General features: G+C 43.3%; 1 protein-coding gene across 1 annotated transcript in view; it reads right to left on the bottom strand.

Moving 5' to 3' along the window:
- The window catches only part of LOC110090297 (keratin, type II cytoskeletal cochleal), a 21760-nt gene extending 2709 nt beyond the window's left edge, over positions 1 to 19051 (bottom strand). Inside the window, exons 1-8 of the mRNA XM_020813920.3 lie at positions 9328 to 19051; positions 6782 to 6999; positions 5954 to 6014; positions 4709 to 4804; positions 3616 to 3780; positions 2293 to 2418; positions 699 to 919; positions 88 to 119 (exon numbers count right to left, since the gene is read on the bottom strand). Of these exons, the coding sequence (XP_020669579.3) occupies positions 88 to 119; positions 699 to 919; positions 2293 to 2418; positions 3616 to 3780; positions 4709 to 4804; positions 5954 to 6014; positions 6782 to 6999; positions 9328 to 9966 (1558 nt within the window). The 5' untranslated portion in view covers positions 9967 to 19051. The remainder of the gene's footprint in view (positions 1 to 87; positions 120 to 698; positions 920 to 2292; positions 2419 to 3615; positions 3781 to 4708; positions 4805 to 5953; positions 6015 to 6781; positions 7000 to 9327) is intronic.

The raw sequence follows: 19051 nt of genomic DNA, 5'->3' as shown, positions 1-19051 counted from the left end.
AGAAGAAGCACAAGTTCAGTCCATCCCATTCTCATGACTTAAAAGTGACTTTTGAAATTCATTAAAGTGGAGGCAGAAACTACTTACAGACATGGACTTGGGATCCAAGGCCAGATAACCTGTTTTGAAGCAAGGGAACATGGATTATTCCCTGAAATGGACATGTCATGTCCCACTAAGGACATGGTCACTCACAAGTCACAGCAATAGCTCTAGATGACATCCTTTCCTCATCAAATGTTTATGAAACCACAAAACTGTGAGTTTTGTGAGTTTTGTGGTTCATAAACATTCAAGAGGTCAAAAAGTCATCTACAACTCCACATTGTAAATCTGGTCCCTCCAGCTGCTAATCCTGACCCCCCCCCTCCATTCAGATCAGCCCACACAGTCAAAATCAATGGGATACAGTCAGAGAAGATTGCACTGTGGTTAAGTCTCTAAAGAAGGCAAGGAATGCATAGAGCACAAGGGAAGGCCTAGCATTTCTCAAAGAAATCTAGAACCAAATTTACTCTAATTTTGGACGTTAAACATTTGGAGGACATTCTTTTCAATATTCTCTTATTTGCTGGATCTCATTTTCCACCACACCTGATATCCAATAGTATTTCAAAGCAACTTGGTCTAGTTAAAACCAGCCTACAAAGGAAAAATGAAAACACAGGTCCTTATGTGAGAGGTATAAAAAGACACACCTGGACTCCTCTCCTTCCAACATTTTCCTGTACATGGCGATCTCAATGTCCAGAGCAACCTTGACATTCAACAGGTCTTGGTACTGTTTCAGGAGGTTAGCCAACTCCTCCTTGTCCTTCATCAGGGCATTTTCCAGTTCTTCCAATTTCTGCTTAGCATCCCGGAGGGCCATCTCCCCACGCTCTTCCGCTTCAGCAATAGCTGACTGCAGCTGAGCACACTGCAAGAGGCAAGGGAGGGGTGGGTGGGTAGATAAGGGGCATCCGTTTTTTTTTAAAAAAAGCATCCTTCTTTTCTTCCATGGGCATCATTGCACCAGGTTCAAGTGTGGGCTTTTCTGAGCTTGCTTACCATAGTCCCCCAGCCTTGCTAGATCTCCTGGACATTGAGCAGGTTCCCTAGGGTGAACATTTTGAACTGGGGTACAAAATCTTTTGAGACATTGTGTGTCTTTCCTGGGCTGACACCCTTCCAGAGGGGTGGTAATATAGTCTACATTATCTCCAGACAAGCATGTTGGGCCAAGGTGACTGTAGTCCAGCACTTCTAGAAAGGCATTTGCCTGGGGAAACCTGTACTTGGTGAACACTTGACAGAGTTTCACCAAGAATGAAATATTCCATCAAGCCTTCATCTGAGCCAGAGTTCACCAGGAAACATCCCTCCCTGCTTTCACCATCTCAGATAATCACAAAACTGCATATTTTTGCAAAGAGGAACTTACACTCTACTCTGGCTGTATTTTGGTATTAATCCCATGTTTCAAGGCTGAACCCTGATATGGCCTCTGTTGGGTGGGGCTGATGGGAGTTCAAAGTCTAAAGTAGCTGGTAGGCCCTGGGTTCCTTGTTCCTTACTCAACAGACCAGCAATCCTCCACATTCAGGCTTTAAGGAGTACAGGAAACATGGAGTCAAAACACCTTTGGATGAGACCGCTTGTCCCTCTAGTCCATGACCAGCCATGTCTCTCTCCTTATTTTTACAGGGGTCTTTTCCAGGCCCACCTGAAGAGATACAAGGAGTTGAATTTGGGACCCAGGGTGTGCCAAGCAGGTGCTCCTTCCAGCACACCTCAGCCTTTCCTTGAGCTCTTCGTTTCAAGGCTCAAAGGATTCCACCCTGAAACCTCCCATGCTCAAGTTGCAACACAGCATCCATCAAACCACCCAGGCTTCTTAGTGAAACGAAATTTCAAACAGTGTCACGCCTGAATTTACATGCAAGCCATGCAATTCGTCATGTGTGCAAGAGTCCCAGCTTGCTATGATGCAACAGTGAGACCAAGCATTTTCTTTTCCTAATGCACTGCAAAGTGCTGAGAGACTGAAAAGGCTGTTGAGAAGCAGACAAGCTAGCTTTAGCAGCTTCCCAAGACCAATTAATGGCACTGCTGAGGGGGCTGTTTGTTCCAAAATCCAATGGTTCCCCCCAAAAATCCTTAGCTCACCTCTCCTCAATTTGATACCCTCCAAATTTGTCAGCTTTCACCTCCTCTAGCCAGCAGGTTAGGGAAGGCTGCCTTAAATAAAATGAAATAATTTTAAAGGAAGTTGTTCAGATGTCTGGAGTCAGACTTTCCATGAGGTCATACCTGCTTCTTGGCATGCTCAATTTCACCGCGCAGTCTCTGGATGTTCCTGGTCAGTTCTTGTATCTCTTGCCTGGTCGTGTTCAGGTTCTGTCCGTGTCTCCCTGCTGTGTTCTGCAGAGCTTCATACTGTTAGGCAGCAGAAACCATATGTTAAAAAAAATAAAATGGCCTAAAAAGAAAGCATCCAGAAGTCCTTCTGATGGCATCACATTAATCGAAATACATAGTCCACAACGGAAACGGTCAAGATCTCAGAACATAATGTAGTTCACATATTTCACGAAGCCACATTTTGTCACGTCACTTAGCTTTCCTCCAAAGAATGGCTTGAGTTTTTAGCTGGAGTTGGTACCGGAATGTCCCCTGCACAAGCAACAATTCCTATTCCTTTAGAATAAAAATCTTCATTAACCCAGTCTAAACCTGTACCAGACTTGGTTGTGTGTTGCAGGCAATTTTTTTTAATACCACCACCACCACATAGCAACATCAGTCAAGGATAGTTTAAGATAAATCAGCTTTTATGGATTCCTTCCTCCAAAAAGCCACATTTTTAGTATGATCCCTGAGGCCTTTGAACAGTGCCTGCAAAAGTAGCTTGCAATGACAACATTGGGGGAAATAACTGGTGTAAAGAATTGAGACTGAAAGTGTGGTTGAGAAAGGGTAGGGTCTTAAAAGATTCTCCATGACTGACTAAACACACCAGTGCCTGAGCTATGTGGCTGCTTTACTTGTAAGGCTGGAAATGGCAAGCTCAGCTTCAACTATTGATTTGGCCACCCACTAAGGCTTTATCTACAGCAGTGGTTCTTAACCTTGGGTCTACAGGACCAGATTCTAACAGTCGGATAGCTCCATGGTTGAGGTGTGTGACTGCAGAGCCAGAGGCTGGGAATTCAATTCCCTCCCCCCCCCCCCGTGCCTTTTTGACAGGAGCCAGACAGTGATCCATAGGGTCCCTCAGTTCTAAGATGATTATTATTATCAGAGTTTGAACTGCCCTGACCTCGCTTAAAGAAACTTGGGAATTCTTAGCTCTTTTGTTGAAGAGCTGTCAAGAGACTCAAAGTGACATTTCTCCTCTTCCAGAATTACAATCTGGGGTATCTATTGAGTATGATTGGTTAATCTGTTTGGATGTAGCAAGGACGTGCCCTCAAATCCTTTGCAGGAAATACAGCTCTTTGAATGAGTGACGACTGAGAAGCTCTAAGCCTCATCTTCTTTTGATCATCCTTATAGTACAGAGGGAAAAGCAGCTCAGGAACTCCACACGTCAGGGTTTGTTTTTCCTCTTTTCATCTCTACATGAGGACCTACCTGGCTTTGATACCAAGCTTCAGCCTCAGCTCGGCTACTGCGGGCAATCGTCTCATATTCACTTCTCACTTCGTCCAGAATTGATTCCAAGTCGAAGTGGGTATTGTCATCCATGTTCACTACCACTGAGGTGTCTTGACCACCTGTTTCAACCTGAGACAACTCCTGTAAGGAACCAAAAAGCAATCAGTTGTGTGATTGTGGTCTGCCTCCTGTCTGCCATTTCCGTCTCAGTCTACAGTTCACCAAAACATAACATTTTGATATCTGCTGGACTAATTCTGTTTGAGTAAGGCACTGAGTTTATTTTTGAGTTGTTATACAGTATCTATTAAAGCTCAGAACACCCTGCCTACACCTGTAAATGTCACCCTCTCAGTACATCTTGTATGTAATTTTTTTTTTTTTTTGTAAAGAACTATAACAGATGTGGAGGTCCACATTTTTTAACCTAAAGATCATCTGGAAAAGTTTGAGGAAAAAGCAGATTTCATTTTTATAACAAAAAGCCTGTGTAGCAAAAACTAAAATGAAGAATTTTTGACACATTGACTCTAGGACAGAGTTTGGTCCCTGATGCTTATTTTAATGAAAAGACAAGTCTCTAGACCTCAGGAAGGAAGAAGGAAAAAAATTAAAAACCAGTATGCAGTCATCCTGACCTAATCATTTGTTACATCCCAAATACAGTAGGAAGACTGTATTCCAAAAACCAGCTGGATTAGATGGCAGGCAGGGAACTACAGTGTGGAAAAGGCAACTGCAAAAATTAGAGCACCTAAATATGTCCAGAGTTTTCAGTAGGGAGACTCAGGAGCGCATCTTCCATGTTCTACACAGGTCAAAGTGTCTCCATAGAGCTTAGGCCTTCTCCTGATGCCTCAGCAACTACAACCCCTCTTTCTCTGAATTCTTGCCTTCCCCCGTACTTTGTGGACTGACGCATCTCAGTCCACTGAATATGGGTGCCGTTGTGTGTTTTAAGGACAGAATGTGGGTTACTTCAAAGCCACATGTTGTACTGAAGTTCTAAAATATGGTTGTGGGGGGGGGTAAGGGAAGAAGCCACATCCCTCATCACTCCCTTCCTTACAAGGTTAAAGATACGTCTCAGGAAGGTGATCTCTTCAGCTATAGCACCAACTTTAGCTTCCAAGTCAACCTTGGTCATGTAGGCACCATCCACATCCTGGAAGAAAGATTTAAAAAAAATACAAAGGTAAGTTTTGACTGTAATGTCCACAAAAACACTGTGGAAAGTCCATGGATAGGACATTCCATCTTGTCCTTGGGGCTGTTCTGACATTTGTACTTACTGTTCTTAGCTTTTAAATATTGCCTTTATAATGATGTAAGCTACCTCCAGGTTTTTTTTTAAGGAGAAACATGGGGTGAAAATATTTTAAATAAACAAATAATTATGCAACAAGACTCATCTTAAGAACCTGCTCCCTAGTATTAACCCAGGGAACACATTAAGACATAATGTGCCTTTTGAGAGTCCATTTCAATGTGTAGAGGTTGATATTTTCCCGCTTTCTACGTAAAGAATACTCACTCACCCATCAAGGCTGAGACTGGAAAAAGAAACCTGAAGGTCAGCTTTCTAGGACTGCCAGGATGGCTAAGATTGTTTTGAACTTCCTGGTGCTTTCCATTCTAAAAAATGAAGCCATGGACGTCACACCAGGAAGCAGGAAGCTCTTGTACAGGAGGAGTACTTTAACAGAAGGAGCTATCCTCAAAAGGGGTTCTATACATTTTTCACCCTTGTGAATGGAACTCCTAAAATTCCTCTGCCACACTTTACACTTTCTCATGCAGGCTACGACTACAGTTCCAGCGTGACTTACAAATGTGTTGAGTTTCTCTTGCTAGGATCAAGTGCCCTCCCATTGATGCCGGCAGGCACACAAGGGTCCCCTATGAGTTCCAAACACAGGAGGAATCCACCCTAACCCAACCCATGTATCTCCCTGAGTCATCTGCATGGTATGTGTGGAGAAGGAGGTGCATAGCTCGATGTTTCCTCTAGTCACCTAATTTTCCATGCAGAAAGGAAAATGTTGACGTGGACCATATTTAGACAAAGATTCCAAACATGGTTTCTGAAGAATTATAATCCTATAATAGATTCATATGGTACATTTTCAGTCAATTCTAAGTTAGGGATCTTAATCCCAGTTATGTAGCTATTCCTTTTGATAGATCTGGAGAGGAAAATAGGGACATTTGAAGCCATTCTTGAAAGTCCCAAAACATTTCAATGCCTGATTCCATTCAACCACTTGATCAAGCCTTCTCTAGTTATAGTGTGGTGCCAAATTCCAGTTCTCACCTTTTTCAACACCACAAATTCATTTTCTGCTGTTGTGCGCTTATTGATCTCGTCTTCATACCTTTTCAAGGAAAAAATAAAGATCCATTGAATCCATGTCTGTGCCTACTATTTCACACACACACACACAAGCATGCACACACCCAGTATGCACACATTAGAATGCAAGAAGCAAGTGTATTGCAGGAGCCCAATAGTGTAGTGGTTAAATTGCAGTACTGCAGCCAAGACACTGCTCACGACAGGCTCAGATAGCCAGCTCAGGATTGATTCAGCTCTCAGTTTTTCTGAGGTTGTTAAACTGAGTACCCAGCTTGGGGGCAGGGGCGGTGCTTAATTGTGTTGTAATCTGCTCCGAGACTGCTTTAAGCACTATGATGCATTATACGGGCAGCACACTTTGCTTTCTTTTTTTCTTTATAGGATGACAAGAAGAATATATATAATGGTGTGTCACCAAATCAATTCAGACTTATAGTAACCTTTTTCAGGGTTTCCTAGGTAAAGAATGCTTAGAAGTAGTTTACTATTCCCTTCTTCTTCTAGGGCCACCCTGGGAATCTACAGCTTGCCCAAGGCTACACAGGTTGGCTCTACTCCCAGGAGGCCCAGTGGTGAATCAAACTCCCAACCTCTGGCTCCGTAGCCAGGTGCCCAACTTACAGGGCTAGCCAGCCATCCCAAGAAGAACACAGTGGCATTGAAATAAACCACAAACACTGACCATTACCAAATTGCCCAGAGAAGCACTAGAATGTGAAGAAGGGCACCCTGTTTATTTTTCTGTCCTGTTAAGGTTTCCCTCCCTTTCCTTCCTTTGCTCCCCACCTGTTCTTGAAATCTTCCACAAGCCTCTGCATGTTCTGAAGTTCTGACACAAGCTGCCCCTTTTGGCTGCGGATTTGCTCGATTTGGTTTCTCAGGCCATTTATGAAAAGCTGAAATTCGCCATCCAGATTCTGCCTTGGGCCTCGTCCTTGAGTGCGTTGCTGCAAGATTTGCCATTTGGTTTGCAGAACCTTGTTTTGTTGCTCGAGAAACCGGACCTGAAATCAAGAAACAGAGGCACAAGCCATTAGATAGGCCCCACCTCATCGCCCATTGAGATGATACTGGACATCATTAGCAGCAAGCATAGCTTTTAGACAGAGAACTGAATTGCATGTGGAGGTCAATGGGGCGACAGCCATGTCCCTTTCCCTCATTTATTACTTTATTTATGTTTACCTTGGATGGAAAACTGTAGAATTTGGAAAGCTGATAAGTTTATGGGTAGTCGTTCAGGGATACATGGACACCTTCCCTCTGAGAATTTCAATGCACTCAAACTTTCAATTTGCTTTGACTTTCAATTAAAATCACCAGAAGATTCAGGGGGACCCTTCACATTTCCTTAAACTACCACTGAAGTGAGACTTATAAACGCCTGCTCACGTGATCACCTGAGGTGACTAAGAATTTCCTCTAAGAAACTTAGCAGGGAAACTGTGTAGCTACTGTTGTTGAGAGAGAGAGAGAGAGAGAGAGAGGGGGAGGGAGGGAGGGGAGGAGCTTCCATGACCAATGTAGGCATTCCTGGTCAGATTGGCTCTATGTTTGTGTGTGTCCACGAGAGAGCAAAAGGAGGAGGAGAAAGAGAGGGGGAGCAAATCTCAAGTTTTGGCCCTGAAACTCAGCATTTGGAGTTCACAGGCCTCGTCCTTGAAAGCACTGGGAATTGAGCATTCCTAATCTGTTTGGCATATTGCAGATCACTGAGAAATCTACATAGATCCAGATTTCATCTTGTCCTGACTTTAGATTAGAACACAGTATTCTTTTTATGTATTATACTCTTCATTTTCCAAATCTGTCCCAACAGGCTCTAGGACCTAGGCCCTTGACAGTACTACTGCAAATTCTCCACACTATCTCCCCACCTCTCTCACACACACCACATCATTTTGGAATCAGTGCTGCAGAGTCTGTCCTTTGTTGCTGGCATCATTAGGACACTCCACAAGGTCTCCATTTTTTAAATGCAGCCTCATGGAGTGAGATGTTGTTAACTTGGCTGATGACCGTTTGTGTGCGAGAGAGGTGTTAGCCATGTTTGTGGCCTTTGGAGAAGACCCAGAGAACAATGGGAGAGCCCATGTTTTCCCTCTACACACTCTTAGTGTCAGTCCTGGGCAACTCTAGTTAAAGGACCTCAGCAGAGAATGGCTGGTAAAGGTCCATGAGTAGCTGAGGCCAATGAAGGCAGGCCAACTTTCTTCCATCAACCCTGAATATTAGCTACCGTGCCTGGAGTTGCTGACAGTTCAGTGGAGCTGGTCACTTAGATTTCATGGGATGGTGATTCCACACTGGGTTTTTGTCTGAACTTCCCGGGAGCTATCCAGAGTGCTGAACTTTATTCCCAGAAGAGGTTCAGCACTTTAGAGAGCTCCTTTAAAGTGTGAGCTAAAGTCTACAGCAAATCTGCTGCCCGAATGCATATGGAGTCACTTGCTAGGGGTGCTTTGGCAACAGCTCATAAACACAGCCCAAACATTGCCCGTCACGCCAAAATGTTTCCAACACTCTTTAAAATCACAGCTGATGTTTCAAAAGTGAAGCTGCCTCCCTCCCCCAATTCCTTCTGAAAGCTACAGGAGGCAAAGTGAAAATGGAAATAGCCCTTTTAATTAATAGACATTTTCACCCAGAAATTGTTTTAGATTTCAATCTTTAAAGCATTCCACCCAGGGCAATTCTGTATGGGTTTTGAATTGCATAATTCATCTGTACCTATTTCCCTTTTTGGAAAAAAAAACTTTTCAGCCTTTGTAAAATGCTTTTTAAAATTATTTTTCAAAAAAGCAACAGATTCAGGTATAGAAATATATTCATGCATCCGTAACCGTTAATTACATTTATGTTAACAAAGTCCAATTATGCTTCTTCTAAAATCGGTTTTATCTTGTGTTCTTTGTTTGTTTGTTTTTTGTTTTTGTTTTGTATTTAAACGCCTGTTGATTTTCTTGGCCCACTCTGAGGATTTACCTAGAAATGCAAATTGCTTTTAATGGTTTGTTCCTTCCCTTTTTCCTTTCAGCTACCTGCCTCTTCCAAACATTGAGACATCCTGTTGCAAAAATATTGGATGATTTTGACAGATTTTAAATGTTAACAAGGAGGCTTTTATCCAGTCTGTGAATAGTATGAGGTCTTAATTTTATAATCACAAGGAGGCATTGATGGAGAAGCTGTTCCACGCAGTTGTTTGTGAAATACAGAAAAATAAAGGTAGAGACAAAATGAAACATCTTGATTTTCAGAATGATCATGCTTTTGTAAAAGATAAAATGAATTTCAAAAAAAGTACAGTGCCTGTTTTTTTAGTCACTTACCTTGTCAATGAAGGAGGCAAATTGGTTATTGAGGAACTTGATCTGCTCTTTCTCCTGATTTTTCACTTGTTGGATATGGGGGTCAATCTCTACGCGGACTGGGCGCAGAAGATTTGGGTCTATTTGGACACTGCCAATGCCACCAGAACCACCAACCGGTCTTCCAAAGCCACCACCAATTCCTCCAGGTCCAAAACCACCACCAACACCAATTCCTCCAGGTCCAAAACCACCGCCAACACCAATTCCTCCAGGTCCATAACCTCCGCCAAAACCAATTCCTCCAGGTCCATAACCTCCGCCAACACTAATTCCTCCATGTCCAAAACCACCACCTAGTCCACCCATTCCTTCACCACCATAGCCACCTCCAAGGCCACCCATTCCATAGCCGCCGCCATATCCCCCATAGCCTCCACTGATGCATCGTCCATAGCCTCTTCCATAAGAAATCCTCGTGCCTCCGCCATAGTTATGGAGGCTCCTGCTGCCATACTGGCCTCTTATACCACCACCAAATCCTCTGCCTGAAGTGTAGCTACCTCTGCTTCCTCCTCCACCAAAGCCACCTATAGCAGAACATGAACTGTAGCCCCTTCTGCTCCCCTTGGAGCTTTGGAATCCGGTCTGGAGAGACATCCCTGTGTGTCGAAGACAAATGGATAGCAGAGAAGATGATCAAGCCAAGCAATTGCAATGCAAAAAAGGAAGGGTGGATGCAGAGCCCAAGGGAAGCAAATCCCTCTGAATCAGGTGTTGGGAAGAGCTCCCTTTTATCTGTTTGAGGGAGGTGTTGAGTTTGATTTTGCATGGGCGGGAAGGAGGATAACATTTTATTGTGTTCGTAGCCTTGGTGTGGTTGACAGATCTTCATCTTCAGTTTACCAAATACTGACCCTACCCTTTAGCACACCCTTTCGGTGCCAGTAGAAAAGAGAAGAAGGGGAGGATGAAGAAAAAGAAGACCAATGATCATGCAATAGCCTTTCAGTGACTAAGAGGTTTAAAGCTTGGCTATTGTGTCTGGGGAGGAGACTGTCTAATCGACACCGTGCATCACCCTCTATTCTCAATGGAGGTCCTATCTATCAGGATCTTCATCTGCATTCCTAATTGTCAAGCGCCACAGCAGGCGGCCGCTTTGCTGAATGCTAAGCAATAGCCCAGCTTTCACAATTCAAAAGCACACCCGCAACTACACCCTAAATTGTCCTAGATGTGGTAAATTGCCTTTGGCTCATTGGGAGTAATTACTCAACTTGCCGTTCACAGAGTATCTGGATCATTTTCCTTTTTTAAAAAGGGAACACTTGGCGAGGATATACCTGGGCTCTTTTCACAAGGACATTCATAAACTTTGTCTTGAAGGCAAATATTCAGCACAATATTAATCATAGGCTGCAAACACTGGCTAACCAAAGATGAAGATCACCTGCTAGAACAGAAGAACAAACAGTGGTTGATATTTATTCTCCTTATCCTCTAGGTCAGTGGTTCCCAACCTTGGGCCTCCAGATGTTCTTGGACTACAACTCCGAGAAGCCTTCACCACCACCTTTGCTGGCCAGGATTTCTGGGAGTTGAAGTCCAAGAACATCTGGAGGCCCAAGGTTGGGGACCACTGCTGTAGGTGATGAAGATAAGATGGCAAAGAGGCAAAAGAGGAGCACTTGCAACCTTCAGCTCTAGTTCATGGACCAAAATGATGGTGGTTTGAAAAGCTCAAGAAGATCTGCTAAACAGATGGATCAATAGGGCCCCATGTGGTGCTCCATCTTAGAGAATGGCCCGTTAATTGTGGCATGAACTTTCCATGTAACTAGCAGTAAACAAACCAATCTCCCCCACCTTCTTCTTTTGCTTTACTTTTGTTCTTGCAAAGGTAAATAAATAGAAAGATGCCCTCCGGGTGTATCTGAGTGCAAAGTGTCTCTGCATCAGAAACAGAAAGACAAAGGAAGACATGGAGGTAGATTAGAAAGACTGGGCAGTCCATGGGTGGACAAGTGAATGAGGAACAAGCAGGCAGAAAGACAGACAGAAAGGCAACCTGCACAGTAAATGTTATGACAATTGATATTTGGTTGCAAGGGAACAGGACCTAGCAGCCACCTAGCTGACTATGCCAAACAGGAAAGGAGCGTGAAGAAAAAGAGCACGAATTGCTTATAATTAGGAAATTCACTTAATGTAAAAGTGTTATCCAGGCTGTAGAAAGATAAAATTATCATTTACTGTATCAAGATGATGATGCATACTTTCTCTTATCTATCTATCTATCTATCTATCTATCTATCTATCTATCTATCTATCTATCTATCTATCTATCTATCTATCTATCTGTCTGTCTGTCTGTCTGTCTGTCTGTCTGTCTGTCTGTCTGTCTGTCTGTCTATCTATCTATCTATCTATCTATCTATCTATCTATCTATCTATCTATCTATCTATCTATCTATCGTTTTGGAAAAGAATAACCCATACATATTGTGTCATCTGATTATTTGTTTTTCTGAAGGCATATCCTAGTGGTCTTGGTATGACTTAATTTGCACTCTCCTCCTGCCCCCCTTCTTTAAAAAAAAGTTCTGTTTTCATCATCATCATAATTACCAACAGCAATGGGAATGGTTACTGTTTTTGAGTCAGACTGTTTGAAAACTGTTTGTGCTGAACAAATAAATCTACTTAGAGATAAATCTACTAGGAGTCTTTAAACCGCATTACTGCAATGAAGACTCTGCTCACAACCTGAGTTTGATCCTGATGGGCTCAGGTAGCCAGCTCAAGGTTGACTCAGCCTTCCATCTTCTGAGGTCAGTACCTAGTTTGGCGGGGGGGGCACAATGGGTAGGCTTCATAATTAAATTATAAGCCCCCCTGAGAGTGCTTTAAGTGCTATGGGGTGGTATATAAGCAGCACACTTTACTTTCCTAATCCCACCATGCTCAAGAATTTCTATTCCATTCTTTTCTTGTAGGTGCCAACAATTTCATATGCATATATGATGCCATCCCAGATACAGTACAAGAATTTTGCCAAACCCTAGGCTTATGGAGATATATAGGAGCTCTATTTGACTTGCCATGTGAGTGATGCTATGCATAGGAATATAAATGTAGACTTCTTCCGAGCAAGACAACAGCTGGACCCGTAAGCAGAGAAACCATAGAACGTGATGTGAACTCTAGCGAATACCTGCTTCTCCCTGTGTTTCTGTGTCAGCAAGGGGGCATGGGCTTGCTGGGAAGGAGTGGGAAGGAGTTCAGTACCATGAGAGTGGGGGTAGCATTTCTCCTCGTGCCTCAGACAGCAAGAGAGCTTGTGATGGCACTGCATGTGACTTTCCTTGTGGTTGTGCATTTGTATAGTGGTCAGTGATATTGGTTGGTACGAAACATCCCAAATTCAAAATTGATTCTTTCACTGATAATTAATTCTACTATTATGTTCTCAGACTTGTCTGGAGTTACTCACTGTGTCTGGAAGAAACACTTTCGGTGCAACTAGAAAGGAACATTACTTCTTTTAGCTATAATTGACCCCCCCTCCCCAAATCGTTACTTGCTGCTATAGAAACGCACTCTCTAAAAGCAAAATATTTGGCATCCTGTTAATCAAACAGAAGCAAAATAACTTCTTTTCTTCTTCTTTTTTCCTTATAGAAAGCATCAGAACTGCTACAGACAATTTGGATGTGGTACAAAAACATACTTAAAGCAGTGGGGGTAACATTGCTTGTAATGACAAGAGAAACGGAAACAGTGGTGAGAGGAGTGGTGTTGTCCCTCATTAAGCTACAGTTGTAAGGTAGTTTTGCTTTCATTATCACAAAAAGGCAAGTAACTCTTATCAGTCCCCCAATGAGAACAGGCAACTGCTCGGTATCTCGGTGGCTGAGACATCTGGCTGAGGAGCCAGAGGTTGGGAGTCGGATTCCCCACATTTGTCTCCGTGACAGGAGTAGGACTCAATGATCCATAGGGTTCCTTCCAACTCTGCAGTTCTAAGATGATGATGATGATGATGATGATGGAGAGGTAAGAGAAGTGATTTTCAATTGTAGCCCTCAGTCCTGAAAGACCAAGTAATGTCAACATTGCCCTTATTTCAGTGCCAAGTTAAAACCTGGCTATTCTTCTGAGCACTGGGACCTCATGAGAAAATGGCTTTTGGTCTGTTAGATTCCAAGTTTTCTTTCCTTTTAGAAAATGTTTACCTTATTGGAACTACTTATATTACTCAAATTGTCTCAGATTGTTTCTGAAGTGATTTCACTGACCCCACCCTGCCCTGATATCTACTAACTAGGTTCATTCCTTTCTGTGCTATTCTCTTGGATGACATCCTGGTGAATCAAAGGCATAATACAGTACATTCTTTAGGGTAGAGGCTTCAAAACAATTTTAATTGCTAGTCCTGTTGCCAGTTGTTTACATTTTCTTTCCAGTTCTCTCCTACTTTTGTCTTGTGTTGTTCTACATTGTGAGCCTGCACACAGTGTTTATTTTCATTTTTGAGAAACTGATGATGGTTTCAAATTACAACTCCGAGTAGGGAAATGCAACAAGAAGAGAGAAAATATTATGCAACACACCATTGTCTTTGCACCATAGAACCAAAATAAAACCACGAAAACTATTCTTCTAATCCAGTTGTTCTGAGCCTTGGGTCCTCAGATGTTCTTGGACGACAACTCCCAGAAGTCCTGGCCACTACAGCTAATGGTGAAGGCTTCTGGGAGTTTTAGTCCAAGAACAACATCTAGGGACCCAAAGTTGGGAACCACTGCTTTAGTCCCTGGAAAGGCTGTTCCAAAGACAGGGCTTCACCCCTGAAAAGCCTCTCTCTGTTGCCTCCCTCTCAAGGAGATCCTCAGGCAATGATCTTTGGGCCTGTGTAGGTATAAAAATAGCAGAGAAGAGAAGGAAAACAAAATGCAAGGGAGATAGGGAAACTTACAGAAAATTGAATGCAGACTTCCAAAAAATAGCAAGGACAGACAAGAGGGCCTTCTTAAATGAACAATGCAAAGAAATAGAGGAAAATAATAGAAAAGGAAAAACCAGAGATCTGTTTAGGAAAATTGGAGATATTAAAGGAACATTTTGTGCAAAGATGAACATGATAAAGGACAAAAATGGGAGAGACCTCACAGAAGCAGAAGTCATCAAGAAGAGGTGGCAAGAATACACAGAGGAACTATACCAGAAAGACTTGGATATCCCTTACAACCCAGATAGTGTGGTTGCTGACCTTGAGCCAGACATCCTGGAGAGTGAAGTCAAGTGGGCCTTAGAAAGCTTGTCTAACAACAGGTGATGGCATTCCAGTGGAACTATTTAAAATCTTGAAAGATGACGCTGTTAAGGTGCTACATTCAATATGCCAGCAAGTTTGGAAAACTCAACAGTGGCCAGAGGACTGGAAAAGATCAGTCTACATCCCAATCCCAAAGAAGGGCAGTGCCAAAGAATGTTCCAACTACCATACAATTGCACTCATTTCCCACGCTAGCAAGGCTATGCTCAAAATCCTCCAAGGTAGTGGACCGAGAACTCCCAGAAGTGCAAGCTGGATTTTGAAGGGGCAGAGGAACTCGAGACCAAATTGCTAACATGCACTGGATTATGGAGAAAGCCAGAGAATTCCAGAAAAAATCTACTTCTGTTTCATTGACTATGCAAAAGCCTTTGACTGTGTCGACCACAACAAACTGTGGCAAGTCCTTAAAGAAATGGGAGTGCCTGACCACCTTATCTATCTCCTGAGAAACCTATACGTGGGACAGGAAGCAACAGTTAGAACTGGATACAGAAACACTGATTGGTTCAAAATTGGGAAAGGAGTATGACAAGGCTGTATATTGTCCCCTGCTTATTTAACTTATATGCAGAATACATCAAGCGAAAGGCAGGACTGGAGGAATCCCAAACTGGAATTAAGATTGCCAGAAGAAATATCAACAACCTCAGATATGCAGATGATATCACTCTGATGGCAGAAAGTGAGGAGGAATTAAGGAACCTTGTAATGAGGGTGAAAGAGGAGAGCGCAAAAAATGGTCTGAAGCTGAACATCAAAAAAACTAAGATCATGGCCACTGGTCCCATCACGTCCTGGCAAATAGAAGGGGAAGATATGGAGGTAGTGACAGATTTTACTTTCTTGGGCTCCATGATCACTGCAGATGGGGACAGCAGCCACAAAATTAAAAGACGCCTGCTTCTTGGGAGGAAAGCAATGACAAACCTTGACAGCATCTTAAAAAGCAGAGACATCACCTTGCCGACAAAAGTCCGAATAGTCAAAGCTATGGTTTTTCCTGTAGTGATGTATGGAAGTGAGAGCTGGACCATAAAGAAAGCAGACCGCCGAAGAATTGATGCCTTTAAATTGTGGTGCTGGAGGAGACTCTTGAGAGTCCCCTGGACTGCAAGGAGAACAAACCTATCCATTCTAAAGGAAATCAAGCCTGAGTGCTCACTGGAAGGACAGGTCCTGAAGCTGAGACTCTAGTACTTTGGCCATCTCATGAGAAGAGAAGACTCCCTGGAAAAAACCTTGATGTTAGGAAAGTGTGATGGCAAGAGGAGAAGGGGACGACAGAGGATGAGATGGTTGGACAGTGTCATTGAAGCGACCAACATGAATTTGGCCCAGCTCCGGGAGGCAGTGGAAGACAGGTTGGCCTGGCGTGCTCTGGTCCATGGGGTCACGAAGAGTCGGACATGACTAAACGACTAAACAACAACAACAACAACAAGGTAAATTTTGGAGGATGTGCTTCTTTACCTAATCTTGGCCATTCGGTCTTTAAAAATAAAGAGCAGTGGTTTGAATTGGGACTGGAATGAATTGGCCACCAGTTCAAACGGCAAAGTAACAGGGTCAATAGGACAGTAGTGACTGGTCGTAGTTAAAATCAATCTGCCTGGCCTGCTTTAGATTAACTGGTTACCAGACCTTTTCGAAAGGCACCTTAATATATAACACATGAAAAAAGTTGTGGGTCTTCCAGTTCCAGGCAGCCTTATTTCTCTCAAGCGAATATTTTCAGAACATGTGGGGGGGATTGTACCCTGAAACTGGCACAGAGGATGTCCCACAGTGCAGAATGTGATGGAGAGAGTGATAAAATGACAACTGAAGGCGCAGAGTTGTCCTTTCCTATCTTCTGCCCAACTGGACACACCTCTGCGGCAATACTTAGAAAACGAAAGTACTTCAACTGTGGACTCTTTCCCTGCAAAATACACAGCCAGCTTTTTCTTTTCAATAAAAGAGAGAGAGAGATGAGAACTGTTTTCATACAACCTAATTTATCATCCCGAATTTCCATTACGATTCTGGAAACAGCAAAGGAAGAAGTGCTGCAATACTGACACACCCAAATACAGAAGTGAAAGCAACACGGGAATATGGTTCTCATTCCAACTAATGGCTGGTGGTGATTCACTTCCAAGAAAGTAAAACAATATCATCACCCCTTTTTCCAGGCCCGTCACCTTGAAGAACACCAAAGCTGTTAAGTCAGCATAGAAAACAAGTGTCGTAAGTGCAACCAATGATTAGACTAAGAGATAAAGGGTGTAGCTAGACAGCCAAATTATCCTGGGATGGATGGAGCTAGGATAGGCTAACCAGGCTTCCTCTGAGGTGTGGTATGTCATTTGGGGCAATCCTTGCATCCACACACAAAGATGAACCAGACCGCATTCCAAGTGACCCCATTTGACCCTTCTTTCTCTTTAAAGGAAAAGGGAAAAAATCCTGTTTCTTGTCCCCTCCTCTTCTCCTCTCCCGCACTTTGCTGAAACCACTTTACTGATTTTGGAAAACTGAAAGCTTCCTCTTGCTCTTCCATGAAAGAGGAGAGAGGGGAAGCTTTCAATTTTTTTTCTAAGTGGCATATTGCATCAGCGCTGCCTTTCAAAGGCTTTAACAAAAACTTTTCCTTGGAACCAAAACAGGGTGATCGTATCCACACCAAGGGAGGTGGGGGGGGCACTAGCCCCTGACAGGAAACCAAGAAGGTTCAGGTCAGCATGGAACAGGGACAGGCTGGTCCACAATGTCCTGTACATCATGTGATCACCGTGAAAAGGAATGAACCGCCCCATCTCCAGAGGACAAAATCCCTTTCTAGTTGCACCCAAAGTGTTTTTTTCAGACACAGCGAGTAACTCCAGACAAGTCTGAGAACATAATAGTAGAATTAATTATCAGTGAAAGGATCAATTTTGAATTTGGGATGTTTGATACTAACCAATATCACTGACCACTATACAAATGCACAACTACAAGGAAAGTAACATGCAGTGCCATCACAAGCTCTCTTGCTGTCTGAGGCACGAGGAGAAATGCTACGCCCACCCTCATGCCACTGAACTACTTTCCACTCTTTCCCAGCAAGCCCATGCCCCCTTGCTGACATAGAAACACAGGGAGAAGCAGGGGGAGGAAGAAGAGGGTGATGAAAGGTGGCAGCAGGTGAGTTTGGACCATTGATGGTTAGTTCTCTCCGGAGTGTGACTGCTTTGTTGCTCCATCCTAAGGGGCAAGGCATTATGGGAGGCCGTCCCTCTCACAATATCTTGGCCCCAAAAACCCAAACCTGAGTCAAATGACTGGATACACAGTGATGTCGCTCCAAAGGCAGCCTGGCAGCCGGCAATGATTCAAAACCACCACCGCTGCTGCTGCTGTCACCACCATTGTGCTCCTCTTCCTCTTTTTCCCATCTACCCCTTATCCCCCTGTGTTCATAGACAACAGTGTGCATTGACAGAAGGGGGTCAGGTATATATAGTGCAATAGTTCCCAACCTTCGATCTCCAGATATTCTTGTGACTAAAACTCCCGAAAGCCTTGACCACTAGCTGTGCTGGCCAAGATTTCTGGGAGTTGTAGTCCAAGAACATGTGGCTTACCCAAGGTTGGAAACCATTGGTCCAATGGCTATGCCAGCACCCCAAGCATTCTAATTCCTGAAGCAAGTGCCTCCCTCCAGCTAAAAGCCTGATCAGATGCTGTTTCTTCAGCTGTACATGCAGATATGTTTCAAACTTCTTAGTATCTTAGTACCTTCTTAGTCTTGGTACTAAGGGCTGAATCTTGAGGCCCCAAGATATGTTCAGCTTTCAGCGGCACCACAGCATTGTCTTCCAAAATATGTATTATATTGAAAATTACTCTAAATTCAAATTTCAGTGAGAAATAAACCCAAATTATTATTTACAGGCCCATAATAATATGAGGCCTAAAGGGGCAGCCTACCTATCTTCTGCATAAATTCATCACTATTTCTTACCTTCCTTGTACCTTATTCAAACTGTGCTGTGTTTTAGGCACAGTGGATTCAACCATTGATCACCACAACAAGATCTCTGCTCGAGGGGGGGGGGCTGAATAAGCCACATTTTACATGTTATAGGTTCAACAGCTGCAAGTGCTTTGTCCAGATCAAGAGGTCATAAAAATGAAACCATCCCCACAAATCTTGGCAGGATGGTGAAGTAGAAAATTTCATGTGGCACTGGGGTGACAGCATCATTCAAATAGCTATGGATGCAAGAAATTCTGTCCTCAAAGGGCCTAACAAAAATGGCCACCGCCTAAGAAGCTTCTAGCAGGCTTCCCTTTTACTGGAGAAGGTATCAACAACATATCTTGGGCCACTGGGAATAGCTACTTAAGATGGCTACTTAAGAATGACAGAAGGAA

Source organism: Pogona vitticeps, chromosome 2, assembly GCF_051106095.1.
Source record: "Pogona vitticeps strain Pit_001003342236 chromosome 2, PviZW2.1, whole genome shotgun sequence".
In the NCBI taxonomy this organism is placed as follows: Eukaryota; Metazoa; Chordata; class Lepidosauria; order Squamata; family Agamidae; genus Pogona; species Pogona vitticeps.
Note: the sequence above shows the minus strand (reverse complement) of the source record. Positions and strands in the feature narration are given on the sequence as shown.